Genomic DNA, 21,660 nt, shown 5'->3' on the forward strand with positions numbered 1-21,660 from the left:
GTAACCCTCCCTTGTACGAAGAACAGCTTTATCCTGGTGAAAAATAAAAAATGGGCAGTGACAAGAGAGCGCTACCAAATCAGAGACTCTGGCCCTCATTCAGAGCCGCACGTTAGCGGCAGTACGCTCGTTCCGAGCGATGTTCGCACATCTGCGCATGTGTACGGTATTTAGTACGCATGCGCGAACCAGTCAGTGCGGCCGAAAATCGTTTGTATGCTATATAGCGAGTGCCTGCTATTTTGAGTGACAGAATGAGGCGTATGTGGGTGGTAACAGGGGAAGGTGCTTGAAAACGGGGGAGTGGAATTCGAACGCAGGCGTGCTTAAAGGTCAAAACGGGCGTTTTAAGGGTGTGCATAATTAATCCAGCAGCGTCATTGACCACGTCACTTGGATTTTTTAAACTCAGAACTGCTCGCAAAATAGCGGTTGAAAAAACCAACCACAAGAATAGCGAGCAGTTCATACGCTGTACGATGTACTCGATTAATCTAATAAATAGCGGACATGACGTATGGTGCGAGCGGCCAGGGGGCGTTTTTATCAAATAAACGAGCGTATGTTTTGCTCGCTCGTTCAGACTTAGAGGTGTGAACAGACTGCAATGTGCGAACGGATCATTTGAATAGCCACCCCTTGTTTTTGAACGAACGACCGCAAATAGCGAACGGCTCTGAATGAGGGCCTCTGTGAGCAGAAGAAATAGCAAGAAAAAAAAGGGTCTTTGCTGACACACTTCAAATCCAGAGACCAAAGGTTCAAATGGGGGAGCTTGTAGACCCTTAAAAACCAAAGACAAATCTCACAGTGCTGCCGGTGGACCAAAAGAAGGCTGAACTCGCAAAACTCCTTGGAAAAAAATTAGGACATCTGGTAATGAAGCAATCTTCTTACTGACAGTGCAGAAACCTGCACTCTCAAAGTGGTCAGTCGTAGACTGAATCCTGCCTGAAGAAAAGCCAGTACACTGGAAATCCTGAATATCTTAGGATCATAATTCATACGAGAACACCATTGACCAAAACAAAATCAAACTCTAATAGATGAGGGCAGAGGAAGATTTCCGTGCCCCAATCGTCGTTTAAATTACAGAGCTGGAAAAACCTTTCGCTCTTAGGATGGAAGACTCAAGAGCCATGAGGTACGTCCAGATGTCGACAGGGACCCTGCGTTAGCAGATCCTGCCACAGCGGAAGAGGGTATGGACAGTCTATGTACAGATTCTCTATGTCAGTGAACCAGTGACGTCTGGGCCAAGCCGGAGCCACCAATATTACAGTTCCGCCTTCCTGCTTGAATTTTCTGAGAACTCTTGGAAGTAGAGAAAATGGAGGAAAGAGGTACGCCAGCTTGAAGTCCCATCTTACTGCCAGTGCCTCCATGAACGCTGTTGATGGGTCTCTGGACCTGTACCCGTACCTGGGGACCTTGTGGTTGTGGCGTGATGCCATGAGATCTATCTCTGGTAGACCTCATTTGTTTACCAGGAGGAAACGCTCCCAGATTGAGAGACCACTCTCCGGCTTGTATGTCTGCAGTGGTCCTTCTGTAGGTCCAGGTCTGAAATATCTGGATAGTTGCAGTAAACCAATTATTTCTGCACTAGACAAATTAAGATTCCCGCTAGTTGTAAGGTTGAATAGAAGAAAACTCTAATGTTTCAATGTCCTCCTTTTTCCTTTCTCTCTCCATATTTTGCAACCAGTCATCCCTGTGATTAAAAATCATGTGCTCCTGAATTAGCTAACCTCTAATATAGAGAATCGGTATGATATCCCGGCTGCCGCATGGCCGGGAGTCCGAATCCCAGCAGCGGCAGCCCGACAAACCAGCAGAGCCCGGCAGCGGAAGCCCGACAGCGCTGGAAATCCCGATCGTCCCAAGGTAAGTATCTACTAACCAAACCTCCCTAACCCTTCTTAGGGGTGCATAACCCTAACCTCCCCCCCCTGTGCCTAACCCTTATCCCCCCTCTAAGTGCCTAACCCTAACCCCCCCCCTTCCCTGCTGCGTAAACCTAAGTCCCCCGGGGGCTGCCTAACCCTAACCCTCCCTCCTGGGGGGGGTGCCTAACCATAAGTCCCCCCCAGGTGCCCTAAACCTAACCCCCCCCCCCGCGGCTGTCCGCTCGTGGCGCCCGGCAACCCTTCGATCGGGATGCCGGGCGCCTGTCTCCCGGCGTCGGGGAAATGACAGGCGTCTAGATATAGACCCCCGGCATTTCACCCTCGCCGGGATATGACAGTCGGGAAGCCGGCTGCCGGTATTAAGGCAGCCGGCTTCCCGATTGTATACCTAATATAGGGGTAGCTGCATCAAAGCTTGGAGAGAGATAAAGTACCAACCAATTATATCCTGTCATTTTACAGGCTGTGTTAGAAAAATTAAAGGTGCTGATTGGTTGGTACTTTCTCTCTCACCAAGGCCTAGTACATCTACCCCAAAGTAAGATAATTCCCTTGTAGGTGAACATCTGTAATAAAAATGTACTAGTATGAAATGGATTAAGTAAGGTTGGATAGATAAATGTATATGCATATCATATGAGATATGTAGACATAAATAATATGTATGCATATATATTGCAGATTTTATACTTTTTTGCACATATACAAAATGTACTAATCAAAGTTGCTTTTAATAAAGGAAGGTCCAGGAAGCCAGACTATGCCATGAAAAAGTTCTGGGATACAAAGAAACGCATTGGCAATGGGAGCGTCCGTTTCCTGCACAGCATATTTACTTTGGAGTACTATCACCTAATGGATTGTTTTGTCAAAACTGCTTTGTACTATTCAATTGAAACTGGGGTTAGATATAGTGCAAACTACAATTGCCGCTGAAGTGATCTTCCTGTTCAGACTGCATTTGGATCTAGCAGGAGCAGACATATTACAAAGGCCGGCGACATATTGATAAAGGCAGCGAGAACCGTGACCTCTGTGTAATCTATATTTGAGAAGCCACCGGTATGACGCTACTCCGGCTGTAACATAATAGCCAATACACTGAAATGGCCAGGCAGCAATGGAGACTCACCAATATATTGGAGGTGATCCCATTAACAGAGGAGCCTTTTACTAATCGCGGACCCTGCAATCAGTGATAAAATATCTGCACTTTATATTATACCTACCTACAGTCATCAATTAAAGGACACTGAATGAACAATGGGAGCGATTAAATTCAACTGGTGTAGAATAGAGCCGGGAGGGAGTTTACCACAACAGGAAGTAGTTAAATTCGGAGAATGCCGGTTCTCGCGACTTAACCTGGGTGTTTAGTCGCGAGAACTGGCATTCTCCAACTAAAGTGCTGGACGCGAGGCTGTTAGCGCCGTTCTAAGCCGGAGAACTGTCTCGCGGCAGGCACCTTAGGCGGATTTCTCCTCTCGGCCTCAGAAGTGCGCGTGAAGAAATTCTTAGTCTGTCTAGACAGCACGCTGAATTGAATAGCTCCAGGAACTCCCTCCCGGCGCTATTCAATTCCTGCTGAATTGAATCACCCCCTATATTATTTTGAATGGGTGAATTTAATCATGCTTTTATATGTAAAGGCTGTTGCAGCAAAATGTTAATTTAAGTTACTGAACATCTACAATAGTGATTAGATCTTATGTGTTTTATTGTAGATTTTATTGTGTGTGTTTAGGGTCAATAAATACTGTATATGGTAAAGAGAAGCCTTCTGCAATTTTTTTTATCAAAAAGCAGATTATTAACAAACTCCTCTTTTCTTACTTATATATAACAATAATTTAGGAGCAGTCAGGTTGTCTTTGTACTCAATCATGGACACCGCTGTTTTTAATTGGTTCTCCTGCACAGACTCCACCCCGCCATTACCATTTTTAAACTGGTGAACAAACATGGTCCCCAAGTTAGAGGGTATTGCAGCTTTAAGTTAAAACACTTTTGTTACTTCATGTATGTTAATTATCTTAGCAATACGCCAGATCCATATCACAGTACTTTAATAAAGACATACCATGTAAGTGTGGGAATGCAGTCCTGTTATAGTCATCTTTAGGAGGACATACTGTCTTCCATTTTTCGTGACTTTTTTCTCTCTGCAGTAAAGTGAACAGGAGACAAACACATTAAAAAGAGTTAAACCAAGACAGAGTCATACAAACATTCTGCAGCTGTTGATCTCTGTCCCATAACCCACTATAATTTGTACAGTAGTGGTTACAACAAACATTACCCTGCTCATAGGTGTCTCAATTAGGGGCATATTAGGTGATTTCACAGTAGACTAAGGCTATTTGCTGTTGAACTACATCTCCCATCATGCTGTCAGCCACAGATCACTACTCAAAACAGGTTTTTCACTTCCAGGGCAAATGTATTGCTGGAAACCCTGAGAAGAAATGGTTTCTTACTAGACTGGTTTGCTGGATGTAAGACTGAAAGTTTTCCTTAGAGATAGGTGGGAGGTAAGGTGATGGCAAGACTGCGATTTCCACAAAGTCTTGGCCCCATGTCTTGGTGAAGAAGTCGGACTCCCGCTTTGCCAGTCGAGGATCATTTAATGCCGCAGGGAGGTTTACTTTGGAATGGTAAATAGTCCATTTGTGCTGATCTGCCACCACGGATGGCTCGTCACACAAATTATTAGAATCACCTGGGCAAAATGAGAAGAGCATTATAAGAAATGAGGTAATACGGTGTGCTCTGCTGTATAACGTATTATAATTCCCAACAGGTCTCGGAAACTGCCACCATCACAAGTCACTGCACAACATTCATAACCCCCAGCAAACAAAAACACACTACTGGAAATGAGACAGTGCCATCTCCAAATGAGTGTTTAACTATTTATTGTTGCTGCCATTGTAATATCATTCTTCGGCATATATGGCTACTAAACATAAAACTTTTGGTGATACGTTGAAATGCAAAACAAACCTAAAAGATTTACCTTACATGTGAAAACCATGGGTATACCACGGGGGATGTTTCAGTGGCCTCACGGCCTGATTCAGACCCGCTCGTGCGGGTCGATGGTGCCCTACTGCGCATGCGCACGACGGAGGGAGCTCCGTCGTGCGCATGCGCGAGACCCGGCTAGTGACGGGGTAGCCGTCGCTCCGGGTCTCGCACTAAAGGGGACGTGCTGTCGATGTTGATTGACAGCACGCCCCCTTTGGTGGGCGTGCCGGGGACGTGGCTGCCAGACGGAGGCGTTCCCATGGGAACGCCTACCGTTTGAAGCCGGCCCCACTGACATCAGTAGTGATGTCAGTGGGAGTGATTTTGTCTCTGATAGAGCCAAAATCACTCCAGGGCTTGCGGCAGCGAGACCCTACCGCAGGGTCTCCGTCGCAAGCCCGACGGTCGCGATGGTCTTGACCGTAGCGACCATCATCATGGACGCTCGCTATAGCTGTGGGTGGTCACCCACAGCTATGCGAGCGTCCAAGAGGCCTCTCCGTTTTCATGTAGGAGGGCCCTGATTCAGAGCGAGCGCTCTGGTCAGAGCGTCCGGCTCTGAATCAGGCCCTCAGAGTTAGCAATTAACGCTTATTCCTGCTTGTATCTCAGGGAAGTGCGAACAGAATATAGCGTTAGCGCCAGTCTTGGGCCTGCTTTTGGATTGATTTGGGGTCTCTAATTGAACAGCTCCGGGCTCATCATTTAGCAGTGGGAAACGATAGTGTGCAGGAACCTCATCCTGTAAAGCTGGGTACACACTAGGCCGACAGGACGGCCGATTCAGAACACTGCAGAAATGGACGATTGGAGTGATGTCCGGAAAGATTCATGGGAAGATTTGCTTATCACTAAATGTATCTAAGACAAATCGATCTGCACATCAGTAAACTAAAAAAAAAAAAAAAAAAATAGAGAGATAAAAGTGATCATCATTTCTGCAAATGGACCTTTAGTGCCCACCCCAACTAGACTGAGGGTTCTATTTACTAAGCAGTGTTAGGAGACAGAGTGAAAAGTGATAAGAAAGTGATAAGGTGCCAGCCAATCAGCTCCCAACTGTCATCTCATAGGCTGTGTCTGAAAAATGACAGATGGGAGCTGATTGGCTGGTACCTTATCACTTTTCACTCTGTCTCCTAACACTGCTTAGTAAATAGACCCCGGAATATGAAAGCGTGTCTGAGTTTGGAGACTCACCTGTAGGCACTTTGGGGCACACATCAGGAAGTGACCGCATCAGTCCTACATGTGAAGGATCCAGTCCCTTTCTGTAGAAGGTTTTGCTGCTGGTTGAGCGAGGCACTAGTGAGGAGCTGTGGCTAGACGCCATTGTATACATCTAGACAAGCTGTGCAAACAAGAATAGAACAGTTTGTATTGAGTGCAATCGGTTTTTTTGTACTATGAGATTTCAAGCGAACACACTTTAAACTGACTTCAAAACATACTGTACTTGAGAATATGCATGTGCATTCAAAAGAAAATCCCATTAATATATTAGAAGTTTTGAGAATGTACTGTATAACAACTTATGTTTTCCTGTGATGAGCTGCACATACTGTAGATATGGAACGTGGCAAGAATGCATTGGTTCAGCCTGCAGCCGAGCTGATCTCATATAACAATGAGTGATTAAGTCATCATAAGGCAGCATGTAACAGAACACCAGGAACTGAATAATTCATGTGACAGATCTACCATGCCTAACCTACAAACACTTCTTTTTCCACTCACTATCATCAAACAGCAAGTAGTAAAAGCCGGGTGGGTAGAACTACAGACTAGAAGCAGTTTTCTATGCTACACACAAAATTTGTATATAAGATTGTCAAGTAGAAACTTTTGTACAGAGGTTATTTCGGATGTACAGAAGGAACCACACTAATTTATCTCTGAGTAACTCAGGGCTCCATGTTGAACACACACTCTTTTAATAGAATAATTTATCCTAATAGGATAAATGGGAGAGGAAGAGGTGGGATTGAATCTTGAGGAGTCGGGTTAATGTCAAAGCCTAGAGCCTAAGAGTATAAATCTATGTGACTGAGTATAACATACGAAGAGATCAATTTAACTACATGTGATGAGAGATTGAATTGTGATGCATGATGTATGTACGTTGTGATGTGCATACATATGGCAGACTAAGTGCTTTTTCCTGTGCACCACCATAAGGATGGATGTACGGGTAAAGTAGGGGCACTATAGGTTGCTGTTGCGATGTTCACATATTGCCAAAAGCACATCAAATGTAATTGAATGGTCCCCTAAGTTACTATAGTGGAGAGTGTCAGCTCTGTGTAAAGGCATATTCAGAATAAAGAATTGTAGCCATTTTTAAAAACTAGAGATCTACAGTGACCCTTTATTCTAGTTACAGATGGCAGGTGGATGCACCTCCAAGTATGATCCTCCACGGATAGTCATAAACTCTGTCCTCACCTTCTCCCACTCAGATTTTCTGACGGAGATTTCCTGGCCTCTTCCTCTAAGCTGCGACGCCGGTTGCGGGACCCCAATGGTCATTGCAACAGGCCGATGTTACGCAGATTATCTGATGCTGTGTTGGATAACGCAGCTCGGATAAGTAATGCACAGGAGGCGTGTAGCCTGCGTGCATACATCATATATCTATAGCCTGCGTGCATACATCATATATCTACAGCCTGCGTGCATATATCATATATCTACAGCCTGCGTGCATATATCATATATCTACAGCCTGCGTGCATACATCATATATCTATAGCCTGCGTGCATATATCATATATCTACAGCCTGCGTGCATACATCATATATCTATAGCCTGCGTGCAGCTTTGCAGTTACGATCCTTGCAGAATCAGGCCCTGTGTATGGTTGGGTGTAAGAGATGGACAATATTTAGAGCAACAGTAAATAGGTCACACCAGATGGTTGACAGGTAATACGGTGACATGGTCAAAAGGTTGACTGAAACATGGTCAACAGTGCAAAGGTTGACAGGGCTGAAAGGTCGACGTTTTTAGTAATTTACCCATAATGCTAACCCATCCCCTGGTCCCTAAATCTACCCCTCCACCAAGTGCCTAATCCTGAAGAAATGTAAGACCGATGAAAAAACCATGTCAACCTGTTCAACCTGTTGACCTTTGCATGGTCGACCATTTGTCAGTCAAACTTTTGTCCCTGTCAACCATCTGGTGTCGATCTATTGATGCCAATCTACACATTGTCGATCTTCCATCCGGATACCATATGGTTAAATTCCCCCATCTCTTTAGACAGTAAGTTCTTGCAGAGCCCTCATTATCAGAAGTTACAGCTCGGCATATTTTGTTTCTCAATATGTGTGTGATATTCCTATAGTTACCCTCTGCAGCTACATAGATTAAATAAGTATTAGATAAATAAAAACATTTTAGAATGACCAATCAACCGGTAACAAAAAACCTGTGTAGGCAAGTGGTGATTGATACAAATTAAAAGGAAACCTAGCTAAGGTTATAAATTGTAAAGTGCAACAGAATATGCTGGCGTTATATAAATAAATGTTAATAAATAAATAAATAAATATTATTACACTGCTTAAATGGGCAGAACACTTCTCCAGTTAGTGCCCCAATACATAGCACACTGCTCCAGCCAGTGCCCCAAATATAGCACACTGTGCCAACCCGTGCCCCCAACATAGCCCACTGCACCCCACTAAAGATAGTGCCTCCCAGCACAGCGCACCAGATAGTGACACACCACCAAAGCACAGTGCGCCAGCCAGCGACACCCCATAGCGCGCTGCACCAGCCAGCGACACCCAATAAGGCCGCTGCACCAGCCAGCGACACCCAATAAGCCCGCTGCACCAGCCAGCGACACCCCATAGCCCGCTGCACCAGCCAGCGACACCCCATAGCCCGCTGCACCAGCCAGCGACACCCCATAGCCCGCTGCACCAGCCAGCGACACACCATAGCCCGCTGCACCAGCCAGCGACACACCATAGCCCGCTGCACCAGCCAGCGACACACCATAGCCCGCTGCACCAGCCAGCGACACACCATAGCCCGCTGCACCAGCCAGCGACACACCATAGCCCGCTGCACCAGCCAGCGACACACCATAGCCCGCTGCACCAGCCAGCGACACACCATAGCCCGCTGCACCAGCCAGATATGGAATATAATATAGAAGAAAATGTATTTAACAAGATATTGTTTTAGCTAGAACCAGAGGAGTTTCCAAGTACTTGCTATAATGTCAAAGCTTAGCTGAATGCAGTACAGAAGGTCAGAAACACATGAATGAATGTTGTGGAGAACACAAGTCCTTTTGTGTATACAGACACAGACTTATACTGTATAATCACCAATGTTCAGACACTCGCAGTACACAGAGGGCGTACGGGAGATACACTTTTATAGAATGGTTAAAAAGTGGATTATCAATTTGTCAGTATATCAGCCGCATGTCTACCACTGGCAACACACTGTGCGACAACCAGACAACTGGTGTTTGGCGATGAATGACGATCGTTCACATCACATAATAAAACTTAATAGCTTGAAGATTTAAACCCGGGGAACGGCGGGGACTTCAGCTAGTTATTTATAAAGCATTAGAATAAATCATAAAAAGGTGAACATACAATCTTTTGTCACCAGCCGAAGTGTAAGACTGGTAACCTACAGGTGTTTGATATGTGGTGGTATCCAGTGATGCGGGATCTATAGAGGACATCTGGCGGCAGCATCCAAAAGACATGGCTGCAACGCTACCAACCGTAGAGCAAGTACAAGTAGAAATGGTGCCATTGTAACCAATAGTTTCCACCGCAATGCTCATGTACACGTTTTTACTATATGTCTGCTACTTATATAGCGCCACTAAATAATGCAGTGCTGTACAGAGATCATAACAACTAGTGAAAGCAGGAATTTTAATACCACTGGGTAAGGGGTCTAATACACACAAATATTTCCACCCTGGGTATTTTGCAGCTCTGATTTGCAAATCACTGTATGAAGAACAACCAAACCACAAAAACTTAAAACAAAAGTCTAATTTAAAAAATTGTTCTAAGAATCTATGGCTGACAGTGCATTTGTTTGGTCACAAATTTATGTAACAAAAATTATATAATGAATAAATTGAATGATTTAACCACAGAGGAAGTCACGGGAATGCTTTAGAAGGTAAAAAAAAAAAAAAAAAGCACCACAATGACTGATATCTACCAACCCGCCTTCAGAATATGTGACCTACAGAGACATGTGGTGAGGCCACGGTGTTCCACTTCCCTGTTTAGGCATGAGGTTACATACACATAACCGGTTACTGAACCTTTCAATTATGAGATCCAACGCAACTGCACAAGAATACTAACAATAGTTTGCATCGGATTGTAGCACCAGACCCGATTCAGGGGTGGATGCAGAGCCGATGGTTGCGCACATGTCTGAGAGGCACTGCACATGTATCCCGATGGTTACCGCTGGCGCACGCAGAATGAATTTGGACACAGAGAGACAGGGTTGTCTTAACAGCAGTGTGGACCTGGGCAAAGTAATGCACTGGGGCCCCTGCCCACCGATTCACGGGAAAAAAATGTAAATGGTCACTAAAATTAAACCCTCCTGCATGCCCATCAGACCTCCCACATATGCAGAGAGACTCTGTCTGACTGGTAAGAAGCTGGCGGTTGAAGTGAAACTGGGACTGAGGTGAGTACTCGTCACCAGGAAAGGGGGGGGGGGGGGGGGGGGTTGGAGGAATGGGGTGGGTTAGATCAGAATACAGTGCACCGGCGGCTGGCTTATAAAAATATCACTAATTTACCAACTGGCCGCTGTTGCTGAGTTGGCAGGCCCCTACAAGCTTCGTGCCCTTGGGCAACTGCCCAACAAGCCCAATGGAAGAGATGGCCCTGCAGAGAGACAATTTCTGTGGCCATTCCTGGGTGGTAACAGGGGGCTTGGTTATCTAAACAACAGCGTCTTTTATCGCAGTTGCACTGGTACCAATGGCCTCGTTCTGAAGAACATTCTGAGCAGCCTATGTGCGTGAGATGGTGCAACTTTTTCCGGCGGATTAGCAATGCAGTTGATGGGCATCTCTGTTTGAACCCCATCGGCCACATCTGAGTCAGGCCCACTAAGTCTATGTGCGAAGTGCACAAAGGCACTACTTAATAAGATCTCTCTTCTGCGATAAATTCTCATATAAAGATGATTGATCTCTACAGAGAGACACTGTGCAGTACACGCAGCCGTCTTTATAATCTAGACGGTGGAACACGATAGAGAGAAAGAGACAAAGAACAATAATCTCTAATTGAGCTTCAATCTCGCGGGCGTTCCAGCGTAGGCTGAGGACAGTACTCGTATTTGCGCAATTGCCAACACATGTACACAGGAGAAAAACAATACATGTATTGCTAAGAAAAGCATATTATTTGCGGGTGATCAAGGGCAGGTGTAATTAGCAGATAATGAGGATGATTGTCGCCAGCACATTTGAATGCTCCGCTGATGCAGATTTCATACTTCCTTGTCGTTTGGAAATTAAATACATTTAGAAGCTAATTTATCTTTCAATAGTAAAATATATATATATATATATATATATATATATGGTATATTATATAACCATACTTGGGAGGGGGGGATTAAAATGCTGACAATGTGCTGGCTGTGCACATACGAGACAGTTACTGTGACAACTGAATCACAAATTTTCCTGCTCATCTCTGTGGGGTGCGAGGCAAAACTTACGATTTGCCGTTCCGGAACTGCGTTCACATCGCTAAATTTAATTCCTCCTTAATCTAACGCAGTAATGTTGGTTACACACCAGGAGGGGACCCAAAACGGAGGGCTAGGACTGAGGTGACCCATTTGCCGAGTCAATTATCCTAGTATACACACACAGGATATACACACACAGGATATATACAATCTTGATAATCAAAAACAAAACACTTTTGCTGCTACATAGCAGAATTTTTTCGCTGACATGTTTTATTACTACAATTCTGCTACCAGAGATCTGTCTAATTGGGATGCAGCTTAAATCCCGGCTGTCGGGATGCCGGCGCCGGCATCCCAACACCAGTCAGAACCGGTGTCAGCATCGTGGCAATAAGTAGTGGGGTTAGGGGGGAGGGTTAGGCACTAGGGGGAAGGTTAGGGTTAAGCACTGGGGGGGGGGGGGAGGGGAATGTTAGGTTCAGGCTGTGGTGGGAGGGGTCAGGTTTACGCAGTGTGGAGGGAGGGTTAGGTTTAGGGGTATGGGGAGGGTTAGGATACTAACCGACAGTTGTCAGAATCCTAACCCTGTCAGGAATGCGGCCGTCGGGATCATGAACCAAAATACTCAGTGGTAGATATATCATCTTACCGCCTAGACAGATATTCAGTACTTTATACTTGTAAGCAGAAGCAATACAATCCTGATGATAAAAATATAACATCTCTGTAATGCTGCATACACACGGAACGATATGAACGATAACGTTGAACGATATATCGTTCATTTTTAGGCAATGAATGATCACCCAATGACCAACGATGCGCGTTCCCGCATGGACAATAAAGATATCTTTCATCGTCAATGAATGCAGGCCAACTTGGACGATAACATCAATTTTCCCTGTTCAGAGATGTGGCAGGAAGACTCACTGAAAGATATTTTTGAAAGATCTTTGAACGCTATCTTTCAAGTCGTTAGTGGTACAGATCGTACCGTGTGTATGCACCTTTATGGTGCGTACACACTGGGCGATTAAAGTGGACGACTGAACGATAATGATATCGTTCAGTCGTCCATCTTGCCGTCCATTTTTAACACAAACGATGAACGATAACGACGACGTGCGTTCCCGCGGGTCATTTGTCATTATCGTTCATCGGGTTAACATGCAGGCCAACCTGACGATATCGTCAGGTTGCTGCATGTTATGAAATGGGGGAGAGAGCCCGGTGCTGAACGATATCGTTAATGATATCATTCAGTGGTTGTGCTCAATGTCATGAACAACATTGAGCACAGCCTGCCGGGGACACACTAGACGATATCACTCAGGGAGCATATCGTCTAGCGTGTACGCTCCTTTACTGTACAGGCTTTGGCTATCTCCCATACAGTGGATATAAGAAGTCTACACACCCTCATTGAAATTGAATGTTTTTGCGATGTAATTAAGATAAATTGTGTTTTTCTACCATGGAACACTGAAGATTATCATCAATAAGTGGAGAAAATGTCACACAAGCAGGGATAATGTTACGATCAGGATGTCTCTCCAATGTTGTTGTCAGAACAAAGAGAAAATTCATATGGGAGGTGAACAAGAGGCTGATGGTAACGCTGAATGAACTGCAGTACATTTCTGATGACAGGGACTGGTCACTCCCTGCTGTGACAACAGTCTCCTGTATTCTGCACATGTCTAGACTATGGGGTAGGATGGCAATACCAAAGCCATTTCTTACAGTAAAAAAAAAAAAAGCAACATCCAATCTCATAAATTTTACAAATCAAAACTCAATCACTCCTAACCATATGGGAAAATGTTTCATGGTCAGATAAAAACAAAGCCTTTTTGGCCTTCTATTCTGGGGATGCAGTCATTAGATCGACATCCACAATGTCGACAGTTATGATATTGTCGAAAGGTTGACAGACAAGTTGATATCCTGGAATGTCAACATTTTCACAATGTCGACATCTGAAATTTCAACATGTGAAATGTCGACATTCTCAGGGATAGGGGAAAAAATACTCACCGGAGCGCCGCTTCATCGGATATCTGCGCAGGAACAGCTCAACACGTGGCCGCCAGAACTCGGAAGCCATTGCTGCTGTCGGGAACAGGTATGTGACCGCTGGGCTGCAAGGGGCCGCTTTATGACATTCTATCATGTCGACATTTCAGCTGTGTTCAAATGATGAATAGTGATCAGTCTAGTTTTTAATTAGGACAGGGCACCAATCATGAAAGAGGGCACGGCTGTGTGTGCGCTCCAGAAAAGGGAGCGTGGCTGTGGCCTCATGGCATGCCACCCTTTCCATCACTGTAGAGAGCGTGCCCAACACTCAAGGAGATGCTTGATTGTCCCCAAGCTCTCCCGGCACTGTGAACATTTACCATGCACATGGCATCTATTCACCCCACGGTGAGTCTTCATCCAAAAACTTTCCCCCGTGCAGGTCACTGGGGCCTGAGAGGGCGACAGTGGAACAGGAAAAGGTACAGAAGGTGGCAGGGCGCCACTGGCCCGCCGACGTCAGCCTGCGATCAGCGGGGCACTGAGGCACCTCCATAAGGGCAGGCGCATTTTAGCACTTTAAAATCGTTCAGGGTGCGGCACACTGCTGACACAGCCTAGTGGGAACGCTAAGAATGTCGACAAGCTGCATGTCGGCATTTTAACCATGTCCACATAATGAATGTCTACCTTGTATTCCACACCCCTATTCTAAAAGGATATTTGATACAATAATAACACAGCTCATCAACCAAAGCTGGTCATACCTACTGTGGAGAAAGGTGGTGGCCATATCATGGTTTGGGACTGCTTCTCTTCAGCTGGGTCAGTGACTCTAGTCAGGAGAGAGGGCATAATAAATATCTCCATATACAATAATAATAATAATAGGAATTTAACCTTCCAGCATTCCAATCATTTAAAGCACACATCCAAGTCAACCAAGGATCATCAAAGTCTTGGGATGGACCAGTCAGAGCCCAATACTCAATATAAACCTGTGGGATGACCTAAAGAGGGCTGTGCACAGGAAATCCCTGCACTATTTTATGGATCTTGAACTTTTATTAAGAGGGGGAATGAATTGCAAAGTCCAGATGGGCAAACTTATTAGAAAAAATAAATAAATAAAAATCACAAATAGTAAAAGCTAAAAGTGCTCCCACAAAGTAGCAATTACACGCGAGAGCCTCTGCAAGCCGTTCAGATGCGGTTGTATAGACTTTTTTTTATATATCCATTGTAAAGGTATCCCTACACCTTCGTATACTGTAATCGTTAATCCCTTAAGTCTCATTTAAACATGCTGTACATTAACATATCAAACAAATTCAAAAAATGCATGTCAGCATTACCCACCCCATAACTACTATAACATGAAAGCAACAATTCACTAAATTAAAGATATTTGGGGGCCTATTCAGTTATCTGTAGCGTTCCCGCTAGGCTGTTTTAGCGGGGCGCGGCGCCCTGCCCCCCCTCTGGAGGGCAAAAAGCGCCCTGCCCTCCAGGAGGAGGGCAAAAAGCGCCCTGCCCTCCAGGAGGAGGGCAAAAAGTGCCCTGCCCTCACAGCCTGCGGGAGCCGTTCTCATCCGCGGGACGCAGTGTCCCGCGGGTGGAGAAACATGCGGTGACCCGGTCACCGCCGGAGAATAGACGCCGGGCGCATGCGCCCAGCATCTATTCTCCCTGTCTGCAGGGCTTGGGGGCTGCCCGGCGTGTCCGTAAGTGCCGGGCACGCCCCCAAGAGTGACGAAAAGGGGACGCGTCTTATAGACACGCCCCCTTTTCCGATGGCCACGCCCCCTTCTCGGGCGCGCGCACGGGCATGCCCTCTCTAGCTCCGGCGCCCTGCCTCCCGACGGAGCTAGAGGGAACACTATATCTGTATGTGTCCCTCTATGGATGTGCAAGGTATTATATATATATATATATATATATATATATATATATATATATATATATATAAAAAAAAAAAAAGAGTCATGCTGCGGTTAGGAGTGGTCCCACATAAATAATTGAATTGCCCCCTTAATTTTTCTTCCTGCACAACACAAACTCTTCACACCAGATATAAGTACCCCTTATACATCCAGGTGGTACTACCAGTACAAATGACAGTATATACTGCAGCATTTCCATACAAACAATACACTGTGCTGAGATAAACATTTGAGTTTACAATACCTTATAAAAGGGAGAAGAAAGGCACCACCTGAGGTTAAATCACTGAATATATAGGCTCTAAAACAACCTGCAGACTTGGCTACTAAGTTTTAAACGAATGATCAACAAATAGGCAATTATGCTACAAAATGCAGTATTATACCACTTCGTATAAGAAAACTTCCATATGTTTAGATATAGTTTACATGTAGAGCGAGGATATGTGCATTATTATGAGAAACAGCTGGTTTTTGTAATAAGGATTCCACCACTTACATAACAATCAGCTGTAAGCCCCACAACACTACACTGTATACAATACTGTAAGTATACACTATATAACTGCATAAGACCAGTACTGCTGTGTGTCTATATATATATATATATATATATATATATATATATACACACACACACACACACACACACATACATATTGCTTTACTTTCCACACTACTACCATGAGTCAGAGACATATGTGCTGATGAAACACAGACTGCTGTACAAGTGATCACATTCATCCGGTAAGACCTGGGACCTGTCACTACGTTATACTGGTTTAGGCCTCACTCTGAGCCGGGGGCTTTCCCAGGGGGCTGCCCGGCCGGCCGTTTCCACTCTCCCAGCCAGCCCAGTAAGCGCTGCCGCCGGAGCGTCCGGCCTCTGATCTAGGAGACTCTACTTTCGACCCCTCCCCGTGCCTCTCGGTACCTGCAGTCACGCACAACAGCGGTAATGGCCTCGGTGCCGCCGCTCGTCCAGCAGCATCTCCCGGCCGGGCTGGCAGAGCCCAGAGCACCGGCACCAGCACAGCCCGGCATGCAACGCGACAGGGCACCGGGGAAAAGGGGAGGGAGGGGAGGCGCTGACGCCGCCGTGTGATGATGGAGCCCGGCAGCAGTATGAGAGCAGCAGGAGTGACTGAGGGGACAGTGACTGTAGTACCTGTAACACTGACCTGACCATAGTATTGTTGTACATATACATAATCAAACTGTGTTAGGCCCTACAGTGTTTACATCCGATTTATGTAAAGGGAAGCAGAGATGGTAAAGCTCAATCAACTATCTACAAAAAATAGGGTGTCACCTGAGCATACACCCTTTTACACCGACATGAAAATCCTGGGTTGATGCACGTTCACGGGATTTTTGTAAGTGTAAACGGATCCACCCGGGTCCAGTGACCAGGGGATCTAACTCTGGTAGCTTGCAGGGTTGGCCACGGTCATTTCTGTGTCACCCTGCAGTGTAAACACCGCAAGCTGGGTCACGATGACCCAGGTCGTTCCGCATGCTACCCGATTGGCCGGCTTCAGTGGCGCTTGAAGATTACATCATATTTAAGTGTCCACTGCAACGCCGGAACAACTGGGTCACCGCAGACCCAGCTTCGGTAAAAGGGGTCTGATCCGGGTTGGAAATGTGTTCCAAATCCCAGGTCTGACCCAAGACTTTGGTATACAAGGAGTTGGAAGTGGGAAAAGTAGCTGTGGAAATAAGAAGTGTCTGACTCCTGTCTACTAGAGTTGGATATCAATAGTCGATCTATCAATGTTTTTTTGTTTTTTTTCTGCAGATGCTGGTGTTTTATCACTTCAGTAGAGGAAAACATCGGTAAGCTGCAATCAAATGAGAAAAAAAAAACACTTTCCGATGTTTACTGCCATTGATTGGTGTGGAAGCGAACGTCTCCCTCCAGATGACCCTTGCATTTAAAGCAAACATGCCCACCCAGGGCCGTCTCGTGGGCCGTACCTACTAATCGCAGCCCGGAATGGCAGTCCCAGGGGGAGAAAACACCTCCCCATGAGACACCCTGTCCTGTGTGTGACTGGCAGGTAGCGCTTACAATTGGAAGTCACTGCCAGTCACAGAGTGTAGCCAGCACAGTCATGGACTGCAACTGGCTCACTGAGGTGGCAGATTTTACTGGGGATGCTGTAGCCCTCAAAGTAAAATCTGCCACTGCTTATGACTTGTATATAAACAGCTGCAACAATTTAAGAAGAGCTGCAATTATATTATGACAACTAATATCTCCTGATTGAGAAAAAAAAACCTTTAAGTTTTATGATCCTTGCTTTAATGATTTTTCAAAACTTTCTTTACATTTGTGAGAAGCATCCCATGTCAGTATTTTTTTGTAGATGCCATGTCCCTGTTTTGTAACTATCTACCCAGTCTTCTTGTCCAGCTGTTTAATCAAACCCATTAGGGTTATACTTGCCCGAAAAGGAGGTGTAACTTCTTAACACTCCCATAGATACTGGGCTGTCCCCTGAGATTCTCCCTGCATTGTCTATTTAACCACTGCTCTGCCCCATCAACTTTCCCCCCCTACCCACGGGACAGTGCGGTCCGTGGGTGGTACTGCGGAACAGTCTCTGTAAAGCGGGACTGTTCTGCTTGGGAGGGAAGTTCATTAACTTGCAGATTGTCAGTGTGTTCGGTAAAGTTAAGAAACCCGCTTCTGCTGCTCGTCTTGCACTGCTGCACTTCATGAGGTCCATCTCCCTAGAGTCAACAATGACATGGTATGGGAGCTGCTGCGACTGGGCATGCACAGCTGCTCCTATGACGGCCATATTAGTAACACCGCCCACTGCAATGCTCAGTACTGGAGAGCAGGCCGAGCAGCGTCCATGATATCGATATGACTGATTCCTTTTCCTTAATTGGTGGTCCGGTTGGCTTTGCCAACCAGTCTGGCCCATCTCTCAAATGGCCCATCAGAAATTTCCCAGAGGAGACAGATGCCAGTCCAGGACTGGTAGATCTTATCTCCACAGTGATGCTGATTCCACAGACTGATCAGTGTGTTGGTTGTCGAAGCCGGATAATTGGCTGAGACAGGATCGGTTTAAAATTAAGTCTGCATGACACCATTATGCGAATGGCAATGAGACGCCATTTTGCGACTGGCCGCCCAGTGCCATTTTAGTGAATCTCGCCCATTATAAGTACATACGGCGATGCTATTATATAGCGTTGTGCGATTCCAACGATATAGAAAGAAGTTGAAAGTCCTCACTATATAAATACAGACAGTCACTAAAACATATAAAACGATTAACTCTGCAAAACACGTACCATGGTGTACTCCACAAACACGTAGTTGTACAACGCTAACTAGTCTCTTTTCCCAAAATCCCAATACTTATTCACTGCACACTTACATAAAAGGTTTCCTAGTATTAAAGTGTAATATTCAATGTTTATTTAGTATTATTAATGTTGTGAAATAAATGTAATTTGATATCTAAGGTTTAGTACATGGTAAGCAGACTGTGTTTGGTGTTGTACTGATCCACTGTGTCTTTGCAGATTTCCGGTACCATCGGTGAGAAGATCGCAGCATGTGTCTGCAAACTATGGACTATAAAGAGTTAAACATTAAACTGTACTCTGTAATGTAACGAGCTTAGATTTAGTATGCAGCGGGAAAAAGGACACAAAGGGCTGTTGGAGGCTGGTTTGAGTTCATTTGAATTGAAATATGAACTATCCTGTAACAGAAGAACCAGGAAGAAGAATCAATGGAATCATGCCAAACTGTTCTATTGTATTGCCTATCTCTGTAAGAGTATATATGTGGGCTATCTAAACTTGGATGCCAGTCTTCTTGCCTTGCTGTTGACGGAGGTTTCTATATTGATGCCGGTATCTGGGTCCAGAGCGCGTGCGTATGTAACAACTATACCTTGGGTCTCTATGATTTATTTGCGCTAATTGTATTTAGATCACAGCGTGTAACCATCTGTTTTTATATTAAATAATAACTTTTTGTGCTTTGGAACCACACTCAAAGTCTGAAAGCATTTATTTCTTGTGCGACTCATTACGCTAAATAGCGGCAATTTTAGAAGGTATAGGTAGGAATCCATAGGGTTATCTCCCCAGTGATCCTAATGTTATCTTATTCTGATGTCACAGACTGAGCACAGTGGAGGTTATCTCCCTAGTGACGTTGATGTCACAAACTGGACACAGTGGGGGCTATCACCCTAGTGACTTTGATGTCACAGACTGAGCACAGTGCAAGTTATCTCCCTAGTGATTTTGATGTCACAGATTAAGCATAGTGAGGGCCATCTCCTTAGTAACTCTGATGTCATGGACTGAGCACAATGGATGTTATCTCCCATCTGAGGAGCCAGATGGCCAGTCGGGCACTGGTAGGTGTTATCTCCCAAGTGACACTGATGTCCCACACTGATTAGTGTGAAGGTTATTTTACCACTGATACTGATGTCACAGACTGAGCACAGTGTTTTTACCTCCCTACCTAATGATGGTGATATCACAGTACAGGTTACCTCCCTAATAATGCTGATGTCTCAAACTGGGCATATTTGGAGGCTATTTCCCTAATGACGCTGATGTCACAGATTGAGCACAGTGGAGGTTATTGCCCTGGTGATGCTGATGTCACAAACTGAGCAAAGTAGGGGCTATTTCCCTAATGCTGATTTCACAGACTGAGAACAGCGGTGGTTGTCTCTCTAGTGACGCTGATGTCACAGACTGGGTACAGGGGGGGTTATCTACTTATTGACTCTGATGTCACAGAATAAGCAAAGTGGGTATTGTCGCCCTGATGTCACAGACTGAGCACAATGGGTATTATCTCCCTAGTGACTCTGATGAAATGGACTGATCACAGTGAGGGTTATCTCCATAGTATCGCTGATGCCACAGACTGATCACAGTGAGGGTTATCTTCCTAGTGTCGCTGATGTAACAAACTGGGGGCTATTTCCCAAAATGCCCAGGGATACGAACACATAAATATTATCAACGGATGAGGAATCACCTTTGATCTATAGAATGCCGAATTATTGAGATGTCTTAACTTTTGACCAATAGTGTGATTACTTGTGTATATAACTTGTTAATCAGCACTGACTTTGGACCTCAGGCCCTGATTCAGAGCCGGACGCTCAGACAGAGCGCTCGCTCTGAATCAGGGCCGTCCCTCCTACTTTTTGTAGCGGCCTCCTGGCCGCTCGCATAGCTGTGGGTGACCACCCACAGCTATAGCGAGCGGCCAAAGTGATGGTCAAGACCATCGTGACCATCAGGCTTGCGACGAGACCCTTGCGGTAGGGTCTCGCCTCAAGCCCTGGAGTGCTTTTGGCTCTATCAGAGCCAAAAGCACTCCCACTGACATCACTAGTGATGTCAGTGGGGCCGGCCCCAGACGGTAGGTGTTCCCATGGGAATGCCTCAGTCTGGGCAGCCGCGCCCACCAAAGGGGGCATGCTGTCAATCACCATCGACAGCACGCCCCCTTTGGTGCGAGACCCATAACGACGCCTTGGCATGCGCACTTGGGCTTGCGCTCAGCGCTCGCGAGCGGGTCTGAATTAGGCCCTCAGTACGTAGAAGCCTGATTCTAAGTATTTAGCCTTGCATTGGGTTATTGTATTTTGCAGTACTTTTGTATTTCTTTGTAGAATAAATCTTTTGGACTTTAGAAACCCATAAGCAGGGTTTTTTTTCAGATTACAAAAGGAAATAAATACTCTTTTTTGAGGGGCACACTTGAAAAAAGATTTGAGTAGTGTAATATGTATAATGAAAGGACTATTAAAAATAATCTTTAATTCATTTGACTTAAAATAAATATGGGATAAGTCACTCTCTTAGTGAGTGAACAGAGATGTACCTGACACAAAGACATAACAAAAAATATACAGTCAGGTGCATAAATATTGGGACACTGACAGAATTTTCATATTTTGGCCTCTATTCACCACCACAATGGCTTTGAAATAAAACAAACAAGATGTGCTTTAACTGCAGACTT

The 21,660-nt window shown here is 45.2% G+C and overlaps 1 protein-coding gene across 5 annotated transcripts in view; it reads right to left on the reverse strand.

The window, feature by feature from the left end:
* VPS54 (VPS54 subunit of GARP complex) overlaps nt 1-21,660 on the reverse strand; it is a 115,390-nt gene that overhangs the window by 73,459 nt on the left and 20,271 nt on the right. The window contains exons 1-5 of one of the 5 annotated variants that reach the window (XM_088477224.1): nt 16,561-16,675; nt 14,455-14,518; nt 6,138-6,288; nt 4,388-4,629; nt 3,991-4,072 (exon numbers count right to left, since the gene is read on the reverse strand). In XM_088477224.1, the coding sequence (XP_088333350.1) occupies nt 3,991-4,072; nt 4,388-4,629; nt 6,138-6,279 (466 nt within the window). In that variant the 5' untranslated portion in view covers nt 6,280-6,288; nt 14,455-14,518; nt 16,561-16,675. Of the gene's footprint in view, nt 1-3,990; nt 4,073-4,387; nt 4,630-6,137; nt 6,289-14,450; nt 14,519-16,309; nt 16,332-16,560; nt 16,676-21,660 lie in introns of those variants that run through there. The other 4 variants (XM_088477223.1, XM_088477222.1, XM_088477226.1 and 1 more) reach the window with 4 other exon arrangements.

This window comes from Taudactylus pleione, unplaced genomic scaffold (genome assembly GCF_031769625.1).
Source record: "Taudactylus pleione unplaced genomic scaffold, aTauple2 ptg000201l, whole genome shotgun sequence".
Taxonomy (NCBI): domain Eukaryota; kingdom Metazoa; phylum Chordata; class Amphibia; order Anura; family Myobatrachidae; genus Taudactylus; species Taudactylus pleione.